General features: G+C 40.4%; 1 protein-coding gene across 2 annotated transcripts in view; it reads right to left on the reverse strand.

Moving 5' to 3' along the window:
* Window positions 1-14,452, reverse strand: part of LOC120517810 (protein lin-28 homolog A-like) — an 80,744-nt gene extending 66,292 nt beyond the window's left edge. Inside the window, exons 1-2 of one of the 2 annotated variants that reach the window (XM_039740300.1) lie at window positions 14,214-14,452; window positions 12,702-12,877 (exon numbers count right to left, since the gene is read on the reverse strand). In XM_039740300.1, the coding sequence (XP_039596234.1) occupies window positions 12,702-12,877; window positions 14,214-14,223 (186 nt within the window). In that variant the 5' untranslated portion in view covers window positions 14,224-14,452. Of the gene's footprint in view, window positions 1-12,701; window positions 12,878-13,873; window positions 13,977-14,213 lie in introns of those variants that run through there. The other variant, XM_039740299.1, reaches the window with a different exon arrangement.
* Between the last annotated feature and the right edge of the window lie 1,720 nt (window positions 14,453-16,172).

Consider the following 16,172-nt stretch of genomic DNA (forward strand, 5'->3'; position numbering starts at 1 on the left):
CATCTGCAGTAAGATGCTGCAGATGTTCTACCAGACGGTTGTGGCGAGTGCCCTCTTCTATGTGGTGGTGTGCTGGGGTGGCAGCATAAAGATGAAAGACACCTCACGCCTGGACAAACTTGTTAAGAAGGCAGGCTCTATTGTAGGAGTAAAGTTGGACAGTTTAACATCTGTGGCAGAGCGACGGGCACTAAGCAAACTCCTGTCAATCATGAAGAATCCACTGCATCCACTGAACAGTGTCATCTCCAGGCAGAGGAGTAGCTTCAGTGACAGACTTTTGTCACTGTCCTGATCCACTGACAGCCTGAGGAGATCGTTCCTCCCCCACACTATGCGACTCTTCAATTCCACCCGGGGGAGTAAATGCGAACATTAATTTTATTTTAACTCTTTTCATTTTTATTACTATTTAATATAATATTGTTTCTTTGTATCAGTATACTGCTGCTGGATTATGTGAATTTCCCCTTGGGATTAATAAAGTATCTATCTAAGTGTAGTGATGTAACCAAAGATGGACAAGGTCACCAGTGCCCTGTAATCATAAGCTCGGTCTTAGTAGGGCTCAGAAAAATAGACACAGTACAAAGAATCTTAGTGTCCATTCCTAATGTTGAACAGACTGGACAGTAATGAAAAGGCTGATTATTCCAATCCCACCCTCCTGGGTGACCCCATACAAGTCAGCTCACCAGCCTGTAGATCTATAATAGAAAAATCTGTACTACACACTTGTGATCTGAACACAAGCCCCTAGTTTTATTCAAACATCTGTATAAATATGGTAATGGAGGGGGTGTGGGGAGATGATGGATAAGGGGTTTACATAATAATAACACATACTCAAACCGACTCCAACTCCAAAGCCTATACTGCTTGCAAGGCAGGAATCGATCCACTGCAGGTTTGGCTTTCCATACTTCAACCACACTAATCCAATTTATGAACGCAAGCAAATTGCCCAAGAAGACCAGTTGGGTGAAACAAACACGGGGCTCAATCCAACACCTAAAATAAAGAGTCTTTTACTCACATTAAATCAGAACTATAAAAGAGTGCCTAAAAGTGCATAGGAATAAAGCATTTAGATATCTGTGAACTCGTAACATAGCTGAATCTGTCATGTCTTCTAGTGTTTTAGGTAAGTGTGTCAGAAGCACAAAAGTGTACAGTCATTTATTTAATTGAACAAGTAGGCTATTAATGAAAATTAAGATTGAAAAAAAAAAAAAAAAAAAAACACACATTAAAACTAGTAGTCATCAGCACGGCTACTCCCTCAGTGGCACATTCGCTCTTAAACGTAATCATCGTTCACATCTACAAGACGGTTCTTGAATACCAGTCTTTTGGTCTGCCTTTCTCCAGGAAGGAAACACTACATTCCATTCCTCTCAGGAAAATGCATTGAAAAGCAAGAAAAAGGAAATAAAGTACTGGATATGCAAGGACTGGAACTGGGTTCCTAACCGAAAGGCCTCATTTCAACATAAGCACAAGCAGTGCCTTGAAATAACATTCAGAAGTCTGCTTAATTCAGACCCTGTCCTGGCAGCATCAGGCACAAGGCCTGGACGGGGTGCCTATCACAGGACGGGCATACACACACACACACACCTATTTGGGAATCACCAACTAGCATAAGGGCTACATCTTTGGAGATGGGTGATGGGAAAAACTCAGAAATAAGGAGAAGGTACAAAGTGAAGTCATTGCAGCTGGGCAAAGAGGAGAGAAATTGAAATGGTTAAGCTCTCTTTAGGATGAGACTGATCAGATGAATGCTCTACACTTTCAAGTCATTGGGGTTGGGTTCATACTTCTAAATTAGAACCATCAAAGCGTGGATTTAAAAAAATAAAAAAAAATACATTTTTGAATAAGAGAGCTAAGGCATAGGTTTCAAGTCTATTAGTTTTGAATAAACAGTTATCTAAATCCAAGTCTTGACGGCTCCCACTTCACCATTTGTACGCAATATAATAAGGAACATGTCTCAATATCCTACAAGTTACAGTACATGCGTGCAGCAGTACTCGATTAAACATGGAATGCAGCGGATGGGTGAAACTCCCAAATAGTTCTGGCATCCAATTCATGTTGGAGTTCAAGAGGAGCATACTTTCCAAAACACTCTGCACATTATAGGGCAATACACCTTTAACACCATAGGGCAGTTTCTAGAACTTTTACACAAGTTGCAGAACACATTACCAGTTAAAGTACTGACAGCATCCATTCTCCTTAATCGAATTGTCTTAGGGGGCCACAAGGCAAAACGCAATCCTAGACAAGGCATTGGACGACTGCAAGACACACTCAAGCACACCCCATACCCCTTCACACGGTTTCAGTGTAGGCTCACCATTTAATGGGACGCACACCTTCTTAAGATAGCAGAGGGAAGCCCAAACAGGCACAGTTTGCAAAACTACATGCTGATAGTGAGCAGACTGATTTCTGACCAGTGCTAACCACTGTGCCACCTCCAATGTTAAAGAATATTAAATGATCAAATTCAAACAGCTAAGCAGAGGTGGTGCTACTTCTTATCCGTCGCAGCCTGTCCATTTCAGCTGCTGTATAATGCAAGATATACAGATCCCTCTATGTCCTGCTGGAAAAGCATACCAACAATGTTCAGAAACACATCCGGATCAGCCCATTGCCCCAAACCTTAATGTGGGTATTCTGGGTATACAGTTATGTGCCGACTTACAGCTCCATATGTGACCAGCCATTTGGCAATATGTTGGTCACAAAGTATACAGGTCATTGCAACAGAGGCTCTGCTTTGGGTTGCCGGTCATATTTTAAGTGCTGGTACAGAGTAGCACAAACCGATACAAGAATCTCAGCAACCTTTTTGTTTCTTCCAGGGTGCCGCATATCACTTTTGAACCTCCGCTCACTCCGACACCCACACTGCAGTTTAGGAGGACTGCACTGCTGTACCCTTGAAACTTCTGGAGGGAGCCGCTTGTCGTTCATGTGTCGGTGCTTCGTGGCGATCAATTCATTACTTCAATTGTTTTTTACAAAAATATCGTTAAATAAAAATCACATCTGCTTAAGTTTATAAGAGTGTTTTCTGGAACATGCTCAGTTACATTTGAATTAAACACCTGTCAACCACCCCCAATTCACCATTCAATGTTCACAAATCAGGCCCAGTAAGAGATTCTTTTTTTTGGGTACCATCACACTGTCGACATCACCGCAAAACACAAAGATCACTGGGAGACGGGTACAAATAAACATTAAAAGTTAAAGAAAAGCTAGTGAGAATGTTACCGGGAGAAGAGAAGGCCTCAGACCTCTGCATATCCGAGATGCTTAAACAAGCAGAACATCACTACCTCCTGCAGCTCCACAGCCACCCACTAAATAATCCCAAGGTGCTCCAGTTATGGATATAAATACAAAATGTAATGACAACCGGGTCTACAATTCAAAGGCTCAATCGCGGTTAAGCGTGTACCCTTTTTAGAACACAAGAACGTAATCCAAAAGTAGTTAGTTTAACAATATTTTAGTGAAAAATACATGGGTTTGTGATGTTGTGAGCATATGACTTGACACGTGAATTATACAACACGAGAAGTGTGAGATTCTTTTCCCCCCAATGGATATTTTGATATGGTTTGCTGTTGTCCAGTTGTTGGTCGCTATTGACTTCTATTGTTTCAGAAATGTTTTCATTTCCATCACTACAAACTGCATGGTGTTAGTTATCTATACATATAAAGGAGAGTTGGGATCCGAGAGACTGTGTTTGTGGAGGGATGGAGAGTTAAGGTGGGTGGGGGAGTCACGTCATCATCTCCCCTCCCATTCACGTCATTTCGTTCACTTCATTGCGCTCCGAGCTGAGCTCCGCAGCAGACGTGGTCTTGCCGTTCTTTTTCCTTTGTGTTTAGTCTTCTCTCCTTTACTGATTTACTGTTTACTAGACGCAGTACTTACTAAATAGTATTTTTTCCTTTAGTGTTTCTTGGTGTTAGTAGACGCGGTGTGCCGGCATTCCCAGCGGTGTTGCCGTTTTTCCTGTTTCTATTTTTTATGTAGCATGTTCACGAATTAGTCATAGAGAAAATTTATATAATTTTGGCTACAGGAGGACACACCAAAATGTTGTATATAAAGAAGCTCTATAAGTCGCATGTAGATACGTAATAATTATTCCAACTACAGAGACTGCAGCGAAGAGCACGAGGTCTGCTAGTGTATTATTAAAAACACTTTTGGGCAGACTATTCCTATAAGTGCTGATGTGTTAACTAAAACACTAGAAATACCAAAAGTATTCATGCATTAAGTGGATCTAGAGGAACACGATAGTAATAGTTGGTGGCGCGGCTAAGGTGCTAGACTGTAAAACTACTAATTGAACTCCCACATTTGACTGTGTGCGACGGAGAACAAGCACCTGCTTTAGAGACATGAAGAAACCATTGCACCATGGGTCTGTGACATAGAAGCCGTTTTGGATAATCTCCACTCGTAAGCATTGTCATTGTAACGTGGTGGAAAACCTGAGGCAATACCATCAGTACAGACTGCAAAGCAGAAGTCAGCCCTGAATGGGATGTCAATGTCAGTTAAATGGAAACATCTCAATAAAAGGTAAAAAGGTTTCATCCACACAGCATGGGGTTCAGACCCACACATGTGATTAAGAGCCAATCACATTACCGAATCAAAAAGCCAGCAAAATAAAACGCATAAAAACCTCAGGTTACGCTTTTGCAATATATTCCTAAGGGTATAACATGCATGATTTTATACACCTTGGACACATCCTCAGTGATGGAACCTAGGGTCATTGAGCGTTTCGGGTCTTTAACCATCATACACCCTTCACTTAAACAGCCCAGCCAAGAGTGATCAATCCATGGCTTGTGTCCAAGAAGCTTTGTGGACCATGGATCACCCCACCTGACCCAAAGCCATCTGAAAGCTTCTTCTATAGCCTTCAGGATGCTCTTGATGGCAATACCAAGGTTCTTGAGGGTCCAGTATAAGGACTGGCCAATGAAGTATCTGCAGTCCACTACATTTAGCATTTTTTTCTGCATTCACAGACCAAATCCTCATACTTTCATTTGCCTCCTACATTCAGTCCTAACAGGGAACGTTTAGACCCAGTATGACCACTTGCCTTGTTGTTGTAGACATCATGACAATGTCTGAACTGAGGGTGGCTACTGTGATGGCAATTGGGAGTCTAAGCTGCTCTCCTGGCTTGATCAACAGCTGCCAGTCTCAAGCGTTGGGTGTATAACTGCGGTTACAACTTCTCCCCTCCCGTTCACAAATATAATGCCCTCTTTTGTTGGCTGGATGCGTCTACGGTTGGTAAATCCTGCGCCTATGGCATTCGCAAAACACCTCGACAATTAAAGATTTAGAAAAAGAATTAAACAAAAACATTGAAATTTTCAGCTTCAATAAAGACTACATACTGGCATCAAGCTAATAAATGAAACATTAGCTGCAGGTAAAAAGACAGCATGGTGGCACAGTGCTTAATGCTGTCATGTCCCAGCTCAAGAGGTCCAGATTCAATACCTGACCAGTCAGGGTGCATGGAGTTTGCACATACTTCTGTTCTCCTTGTGGTTTGCAAGCCCAACTCTGCTGCCCTCCTACATTCCTAGGAAGTCTGGCTGACTGGCGACTTCTACTCATGGAGTATGTCAGATTTGCTGACCACAGTCACTGATCTCGTCACCAGACCATGTAATTTTATAGGATAGGGAGTCGTGCTTACTCCTTTCTGCCATTTCTTATCTTCTTAGAGAGTCAAGGCTGGGGCGGTCACAAAACAGGGCCTGTTAAAGCCCATTCAGGCATTCCTTGTGTGATTGCGGACAATTCAAGAAATTAAATTGTTTTTGTGGCCGCCAAAAGTGTACTGCCTGGCAGAGCCTGTGCTGTATGAAGGGTTACATTAGGCCTTCAGCTTCACAGCAATGAACTGCCGATTGCCTCAGACTTGCTAAGATTTTGTTAATGAAGATTGCAGTTGAAAAACTGCTGGAGAAGCCAATTATTCTGACATGGCCTTAAACCGGCAGCTGCCATGGACTGATGTCCCCTGTAGCAGTCCTTTCTACTTCGCACCCCAGTGTGCAAACTACTCAGATAATACAACATATTTTTTATATAGTGCTCTTCACCGATTGCAGCCACAAACCTCAATAGACAATTCTCAGTTAAAATGCTAGTACAGATTATACCAATTACTAAACACAGAGCTGGCACACATACAGTATATGGGCAGATTTGTAACATCACACAAAGAACGAGGTAGAACTGATTAAACAAACGGAAGTCAACAACTTCTGCTAATTAATTACGATTTTACAGAATGACATTTTTTAAGCAAACAATTCCAGTTTTTTGTTAAGTTATTTTACAGCAGTCCATTTAATCGATCCATTCACAATGCAAAGGCTTTGTAACTTGCCATTCAGTACCAACCGTCACTTTCATCACATCAGTCATGAAGTGAGCAAAGTAACATTTGCGCTCCTGTCAGGGTTTACTATAAGCTGCATTAAAAAAAAGATAAAGAAACCAAGGCGGCCGAAGTGAATCTTATTCTGCATCTTCATTTGAGAGGCACAAATTTTACGAATCCAGAACAAGATTATAAAGAAGCAAATGGATTCTTTTATTTAAAAAAAAAAAAAAAAGGGTGTCCTTTCACAGATCTCCCACTTCAAACACTTTTTGGTGCGGGGTCCAGTAGATTCATTCTTTAAAGGAAATTCATTGTAAAAGGATTCAAAGAGAGGAATTTAATCCCCCAGTAAGCATGCAACAATTAGCTTTAGAATAGCGGTTTCTTTCACCCCCTAATGAGTACTTGCGGTGTTCAGGTTTTTCCTTTTTAAGGGGACTTAAGGCGTAGATTTTCTGACAACGTTTATGAAAATAACTAAAATGTGCATCTTCAAGATAAAAAGGATTTTAAGAGTACATAAGAGGTAACAAAAAAAAAATAGAAGTACTGAAATGACTGAATTTCCAACAGATAAAACTACATTTATGTGGCAGCTCATGTCATAAAGCCATCTTCGTCTTAGCAATAATGGAGCTACTGGTGCAACAATACGTATTTTCAAACACTTGGATCTGATAAAAGTTAACAATACTGCTTGGACTTTAAGCCAAATCAAGAAGCTTTATGAGAAATGACAAGACTAAACACACCGGGCAGGAGACTCTACTTCAGTTAGTGTCCTATACGACATTCAGGCAATGTTGAAAAATAAGACTGAAATTATGCTGAGCTAAACATTTAAGGTTTGGTTAGACCAGAGCTGTGCTAATCACATTATTAATAAAAGAAAATAAAAAAATAAATGAATCAATTAAAGAAAAAAAAAAAACGCATTGATGCCTGAAATAGGAATATTATAGGAAACCGATGGATAATTCAAAACATCATTCATGTGGCTTATTTCTAAAAATCCTCCAAAAGGATAAATTGAAAGGTACTGTCATGTGTACAAGTGTGAATGAATATTATATATATAAAAAAAAAAAAAATACATACACACAGAGTACATAATTCTAGCACTGCAAGGTTGTGCAGTGGTAGTGCTGCCGCCTCATGGATCCAGCATTTTCGGTTCAGATCCCAAGTGTGCTCACTGTCCCGTATGTATTTGCACATTTCCATGGCGTCTGCCTGTTTTTTCTCTCAAGGTCCTCCCATTTTCCTCCCACATGCCATGGACACACATGGCAGCACATTAGAGGTTTGCGTAAACGACTCTGCAGACCAACAGCAGCCCATCCAGAGTTGCTTCCTGCTTTGCTGCCGGTCTAACTAATGGAAGCCTGGAGCTCGCAGTGCCCCTGGATTAGGCAGGGGCAGAGAACGAACATCCAACCATCCATCCATTATCCAGTCCTCTGTACCCTAAACAGCCATGAGGCATTATAAAATGATATTGGCTGACCAACTTTCTCAAAAACACAAAGCTGCCGAGGCATTTATTAAAAAGGCGCTTCACACTTTTAAAGTACAGGGACATTAGATAAGCGAATCTCCATAAAAGAACCTGAACTGTAAAACGCTTTGCACAGAGTTGTCATCCTAATTGGTTGCCAACAAGTGAGTTAGGTGTTGTGGAACTTGAATTTCTTTTAATAAAGTAATAGGTCTTACAATGTCAGGGTTTTCATTCATAAAGCACATTTAATAGCAAATCAAGGGCGCCACACGTTTTACAGAAGGCCACCAAATGCCAGCACTCCTAATTAATGCAGGTTCTTAGATGTTGGAGAGATTTCTCCTGGCATTCTGGATTCCAATCTCACATCTGACTATTGCCAGTGTGAAGTCTGCATGTCCCCCCAGTGTCTAGAGTGAATTCTCTCTGGTGTACTTTGGCATTAAACCCCAATCCCAAAGACACTGAGTCAGTTGGCAATCCCCCAATTCACTCAAGTGTTGGCAAGTGAGGCCTGTGGTGGACTGGCACTCGGTCAACAGCCATTCCCTGCCTTGTACCCAACGCTGCTGGCCTCCCACAGTCCTGAATTGGATTAATTATGGTAGAGGAGATTTCGCACATGGATGTGACCACCACCCATGGACAAAGGAAACACAAAAGTAAGATAAGATAAGTAAAATAAACTGGTTTACTGCCAAGCAAATCCCAATAGATGCAAACTGTTTCTGATTTCATATTTTTATACTGATCATTCCTGGAGTGCAGGGTGGTGTTCTTTCGCTTCTTTTGCACATCCTCTACACAAATGGTTTTCTCCATAAATTTGAAAACAGGTTCATGTTAAAATTTTCTGATGACTCTGTGCTTGTTAGCCTACTGAATGAAAATGAAACTGGCCAAGGTCCAGTGGTGGATGATTTCATTAACTGGTGTAAGGAGTCTTTTCTACGCCTAAACATAACAAAAACTAAAGAATTTATAATTGATTTCAGAAGATACACCATTCACCCAGAAGAAACCTAACAGTGGAGGCTGTTAACAGTTATGAATATCTGCGGACAATCAGGGGCTCAAAACTGACTTCTAAAAGGAAAGCACAGAAGCCATCTGCAAAGAGGGGACAGCAGCACCTCCACTGTGTACGGAAGCCAAGTCTTCTTAATGCAAATCCTACCATTATGACTCTCTTTGAGTTGGTCTTTAATTATGTTCTACTGGCCTACTTTTGGAAATCTTAATGTCAGCAACGAAAACAGAATGAATCAAACTGTGAAATAGAGCAGTATAACAACAAGGTCACAACAACTAACAAGCAAGTATTACGGAAAGCAGAGTGTATTCTGTCAGTCACGACTCACCCAATACATTCTTAATTACAGTTGGTGCCATCAGGTCACACATTCAAAAATAAAAAGCATGTGGTTCAAATAATCCTTCATTCCAACTTCTAATAATCTTCTAAAGAAGTTCAGCTTTAATAAACACCACAGGCTTAAATCACAAGGATGAGCCGGTAGCATTTTCAACAAATTACCAGTCAAATCTAAATGTCTAATGTATTTGATCTAATGTTTCACCACAAGTATCATGCTCACTTCTACATTTTATTTACAAAGTACTTGTAATAAGTAGATGTGCAATGGCTTCATTCTTTCTTGATGCATTTTTACTGTTATGTTATGCTGACAAACCAAATTTCCATCTTGGGAAAATAAAATTGACTTGTACAAATTTAGTACAACAATTTACTGTAGATCTCTCTCTCTCTCAATAGATAGGCAGACAGATAGAGAACTAGATCATAGATAAACAGATATCTAAGGCACTATATAAAAATGAGTGTTGATACACAAACCAACAGAAAGACAAACACATGAAAGGCACAGATAGAGAGACATATTCTTAAAAATAAAGGTGCCAAGCCAAAGTGGTTCTTCAGAATGATGCCACAGAGGAACCATTTTTGGTTTCGAAAAGAACCATCTACAAGAAGGTTCCAGGAAGAATTTGTATTTATTTAGATTCATAACAAGTTAGGAGCAGGCTAAGTTTAGCTTTTTGGGATCAGCTGTATGCTGCTCGGTAGACTTCTATATATTCAAGATTTATGTTTTGCCCATGAATTAGGAACTTTTTCCAAGCCAAAAGAACCAATTTCATATCCAACTTACACTTTACGGAATCAAATGGGTGTTTGTCAAGCAATGGGTCAACGAGGACCCATTACTCAGTAAAGTGTAATTTTAGGAGAGAGAGAGAGAGAGAGAGAGAGAGAGAGAGAGAGAGAGAGAGAGAGAGAGAGAGAGAGAGAGAGAGAGAGAGAGAGAGATAGAGAGATAGATAGATAGATAGATACTTAAAATATCTATCTATCTAACTAACTAACTCCTGGTCACTCACAGATGATGATGGAGCCATGAGCACCAGTTTACAGTCAAACACTTCACCACCAGCCACACAGTCTTAAGTTGAAGAGGACATGCAAGAATATAAAGTTATTTCCATCTTAAGTCTCCAAACAGCCCCCAGGAAAAACCTCCCGACACGCTTATCAGTAGCCCACAAAATGGCTACAAAGTTAAAAGGAAATGCCCCACTGTTTATTCTGATGTTTATTGCAGTTATAAAATGTGCACTCAAGGGCACCCCTATAACTCCAGCCAATAAAACCGGGCATTTAAAACGCAATTAAATCAGACAACTGCCTTTAACTTTCAGGCCTTGAACATACTTGCGGGGGTAATGCTGGAAACCTACCTACCGGTAGACTTACGATTATTCTGTTATATTGGAGGCTTAAAGGAATGGAAGTCCTTTCACAACTAAACTATGGCTAAAACAGGCAACCTCGAGAAATGTGTCTAATGCAATGAAGAATTATTTGCCTCCACATTAATGAGTTTTAAAATGCTATTTCTCACCGTGTTGCTGTGCACTTAATGGATCTTTGAAAATAATAATACATTTTATTTATACAGTGCCTTTTCCCATGCACAAATAAAGGTCTTTTTAATGTGAACTACGTTTATGTACTGCTGAAATAGTGGAGAAAAAGAGAAAATGAAACAAAAAAACTTTGACAGCTTGTGTAATATTCAAATATTAGCATATAAGAGGGGCAGTCAAGGACCCTCTAAAGGCAAGGAAGCAGGTTTTTTTTTGGCAATGAGTGGCAATAGCTTATCCTTCAGCAGTCATGACCATAAACAAAATGGGACCAACATTTCTACAAAATTAAATACAGCCTATAATAAACTGCACATCTTCCATATGGAACAAAATGTCTGAATTTTTCATCAAGTATGCAGATTGTAGATGTGATTAGGTCAGTGGAGCTTCTTTTTTATTGAGGCATTCTGATGTTGTCATGTTCTAAGCCACGTATTTGAAACACGCATGCCACAATATTGTATATTAAATGGCCATAACCTTCAGATTGTGTCATACAAGATCCAGTTTCGGATCCCCCATAAACGTGAAGAACCTTTATTTTGATCCAAAAACATAGCAGTGGTCAGATAACAGATTTGTGAAATACCAGTGGGTTTATGATTTGAAAGGATTCTTGCCGCATATAATAACCCAGACTATGTTTGCTCAGTTAGCATCCCACTAGGCAGCCTGCTCTACACTCAGAATTGCTGGTTCTTTAAGGTTCTTTACTGGCTTATGGGGTTCCTTAAAGAACCATTGCTTGACAAAGCACCATTTCATTATGGGAGGAGTTCTTTGCATATGAAGTTGGTTCTTTATGCTTTGAAAAACTTCCCAATATGTAGAAGAAAAAACAAAACCTGAACCCTTTAATGAATAAGGGAGTACCTAGCAGGACACCCACAGATTAAGAAAACCTGAATTTGGCCTGTGTTATCATATGCAGCCAGAGTCCTCTTAAAATCAGGACCCATCTATATTTCACAGATATATCACCATCCCTTCATGGTTATTTAATATATGTTGGCTGTTATGAATCTGCATAAATAAAAGGAGCTTTCCGGAACCTTCACGTGGACGGGTCATTTGGGAGCCATAAATGGTTCCCATGTGGCATTTTATGTGAAGAACAGCTCTGGCATCTTCACTTTTTAAGAGTGCACATTAAAGAGTTCAGTTTTGAAACCATATATTGAGAATCTTTTCATATCCCAACAAACTATTTCATATAAAAAGATGCCTTCCCGGAATGAGATGGTTCTTTATCAGCCAAGGGGAAATCACACAGCCCAGTAAAGTGCCATTTTAGAGCCATTGTTAAGAGTGTGTAGTCGACAGGCTGCTTCTTTCCCACATTCTACAGATTACACCATTTATGTATTTTTAAATAAATCTTCCCCAGACAGATGCGCGGCGGTGTACATGTGCAACAGGGTCGGTTGATCCACTGCCAAGTACATTTCTGAATGATGGAACAGATATGACAGGGCTGATTTTAATATAACAGTCAACCGTACGGAGGACGAAAGCTCCCCTAAACACGTTCCATTGACTGCGTGCAGTATATAAATGTGCGTTTTGTTTTCAATGCATAAAACTACGCGTAGGTACGGAAGTTGCATTCTTTGGCCTGAAAGCAAGCCCCACATTTTTGAATTTTGATTTCGTGAAGTACCATTACGAAAACCTTCGCCTTTCTTTTGTAAATTGCATTCCGATTACAGGCCATCATCTGTGCAGGCCTTTGCGCTTGGTGAGCATATCCGATGAAGGATGTAGAGATCGTCTTACCTGGTGTACAAAAACATCTACCGGTGTCTCTAACGTGGACCCTTCTCTGCTGGTCATGGACAGAAAACCAAATCCCATCCGGACGTTAAACCATTTGCAGATGCCAGAGCCGACGAATACCCGAGAATCTTCCTCGGCACTAGGCGATTCCTCTTCTTCAGTTATGGCACAACCCCCTTAAAATTACAACAGAAAGAGAAAAAAAAAAAATTCATGCGGATTCTAAAGAAGCAGAACACCGACCACCAGCTCACGTGCCCGCGTTATGACAAAGTTACCGGCATTGTAACGGGCCGCCTCCATAACATCTTGCTTTACATAGACCGTTGACCACGTTTGTTTAATAACTGCGACTGCATACACCGAATGCTTAACGTGTGGAACTAATGCTTTCGCAAAAATAAATGTCATTAAAATGAAATAAGAGTGCATGCAGGAACCACCGAATACTTCTTACCGCCGTTATATTTTAATTGGTTTACTTAATAATCTACGTAAAACCAACATGAATGCCTTCATTAAAGTAAAAAAAAAAAGCATTATCTCGCACATACCCGTAGGCTTTCTTTTCAAGCGATCTCTTTCCATACATCAAATAAAATGCAAAATTGTTTTCGATTCATTTACCAACAGCCACAACGGCGTTGATTCCACTTCGCTCGGTGAGCATCAATCCGTTTTATATGGCATCTGCGCATCGAACGTTAATATTGTACAGTAAACGAAAGCGCACGGACACGGTACTGATGTCCTCAAATTGCGATTATTTTCAAACCATAATTTAATGTATACGATTAAGAGTGACTGCCAGTATAGATATTAAATCTCGATCGCCTGGCGCTACTAAAGCACAGCAACAACGTAACATTGAGTGCGTCCATCAGGTCTCGAGCGCCTTTTAAAATGAGTGGCTTTAAATCGGAGAATTATGACAAGATCTTTAAAAGCGAGAGTACATTTAAAAAATAGTAAGATGTTATGCTGATAAATATTTATACATTTTTCATTCGGTTAAAACCTAAAGGTTAAAAGGCGCCGCCCTTTCGCTTTGTGCTTACCTAAACATTAAATACACACCCAAAGTAACCTTAGGTAATACCACGGCATGCATCGCAAACCCACTTTTGTTTTGCATACACGAACGGCCATTAAAAAAAAAAAAAATGCTTAACCTGTAAATTGCTGGTTCGAAACCGAGCCCATCCTGCTCACAGCCTTCCAGCCAAGTATTAGCTCCCTTTCCCCCCAGCCCGTAAAGGTCCGAGATGGTGCTAACGTGCTGCAAGAGCTTTAGAAATCAAAAGCTCCAAGAAAGAAACAAAAGCTTTAGCAACATCTTCACCCCCCAACAATGGAGGTTGGAGGTTAGAGGTGGGAGGGCCGGGGGTGAAAGGTTGGATTTTTTAGAAAGAATCCCAAAATTTGAAACACAATGGGGGAAACCCAGCCCCCTTCTTACCCTAAGAATAAACCGCAAAGATCAAACCAACACATAAACACAAATCAGGCTACCTTCTGCCATGCTGGGTAAGTCCACGGCTCTGGAAGAGTCTTCTCCTATTATCCAGAAATGTATATACACTTTCTTTGTCCAAGGTAAAGAAACGTAAGTTTGAGGTTGTGTGTGTGTGTATTTTTTTTCTCCCCAATTCCTTTCGATATTTTTACATGCATACACTAAATCCACCCCCACCCCCCTGCTCCAACATCCTACCCCCACCTAGTGGGTCAAATCCACGTGATTCTCAATTACAACCTCTTCACTGATAAATTACACATTCCTCAGTGAGGGAGCCAAAATCTGGAAGAGACCAATCACAGGCAAGGACCACCTAGCAGAAAGGCAATGGCTGAGCGAAGCACCCCTCCCCCTCTGCTTGGGACAATATTAAATGACCAGCACACCCCCCTCACTCCCTTTGCCAGTTTGGATATAAGATGGTCATTTGGTCACTTCGTCTTGAAGTGGCCATTTAAACAATTAAAGCGGTACCCGTCCACATTCCTCACCTTAATGTCGAAAAGGGGAGGAGGAGCTTCTCTCTATACAATCAGGATCAATTTCCTTCGTAACCCGCTTAATTTATCGAAAGGTAACAAGAACAAAGAAATCGGTGTGACGCTACTCGTATGTGAGCTGGCAAATTCTGATGAGTGCAACATGCGGACAGTATACGGCTTAATTTTTAAAAATGAAAATTGGCGGCGATAACCGATTTCGTTTAATCGAATTAACAACGATTCTGCCTATTTAGAATGAATGAATGCGAAGGCATTGGGAATTCTTTGTTTCACGTAAATAACATGTTTTAAATCAACTAACAATAGGGACTAGTTTTAATATAAATCAATAAACAAAGCAGCTAAATATTTGGGAAATGAGATCAACACATTAATCCAATTATCTATTGGATTTGATGCGTTGATCTAATTGATCTAAAAATTCTAGTTATATACAAATTGTGTGTGTATGTGCAAATAATAAAAAAATACTTTTGATTTTTTTTTTTAATCACGAGGAAAGACCAAATGAAAACCATTTTGTTTTTAGTCACCCTGTACTATTATTTGAACTTTTTCGAATGTACTATAATCCCGATAGTCAATGATACTGTTGGCATCCATTTAGTTCCCACTGTATGGTACAGAAGTTAATATAATAATTAAAATGTCGATGGACGCCGATCAGTGCCTGTTGGTGTTCTCAGAATTCATTCTCTGTCTCCGGATGGCAGAGTAACGTGTCAGTGATAAACTCTTAAGTAGCATTTTGACGTAACGATTTTGGCTCCGTTTTACACATTAGGCCGTTTGGCTTCAGAGCAGCACCTCGGAAGTGGTCTCACTAGGCCCCCGGAGAGGGTGGTCCGTTCGCCCCTTTAAATTGGCGCAAATCTCCGTATCCTGACGAGCGGATGCCGCGCGTTCTCCCGGGACTGTGAAAGGCGCGCTGTGAGATGCAAATGCCCAAATTCAGAGGGTTGGCTACGGATTGGTGGGGGGGAGGGGTCCGACAAGAGATCGTATCAGCGCGACCCTACTGCAATGGTCAGTTTAAACTGGACAGGACCAGCCTGGTCAAGAGGAGGGCGATACGTGTGCAGGGAAACGTCTTTTCCAATACACAAAAAATAGTAGGGTGTAATTTGTGAATTTGGCCAAACCCTTAGAAAAACAGAACATACTGTATTTAAAAGAGGATTACACCGAAAAAATAAAGCACATGTAATAGACGAATACTGAAATTTTGTAAATTCTATAGCTTTCACTCGGTATACTGTTAGATAATAATTACGGAAATAGACATAGTATACGAATATTCTAAATAATAATATTATTATAACAATTATAATAATAATAACTTTTCTCAATTGGTTATTTTAAAAGTTTCATCATTAACAGTATTGTTGGTCTTATTTCGTTTTTACATAACAGTTACAGGCACAGTGGCGGTCATTTGCGAACATCCAC

The sequence above is a fragment of the Polypterus senegalus genome, chromosome 17 (genome assembly GCF_016835505.1).
Source record: "Polypterus senegalus isolate Bchr_013 chromosome 17, ASM1683550v1, whole genome shotgun sequence".
NCBI classification, from domain to species: domain Eukaryota; kingdom Metazoa; phylum Chordata; class Cladistia; order Polypteriformes; family Polypteridae; genus Polypterus; species Polypterus senegalus.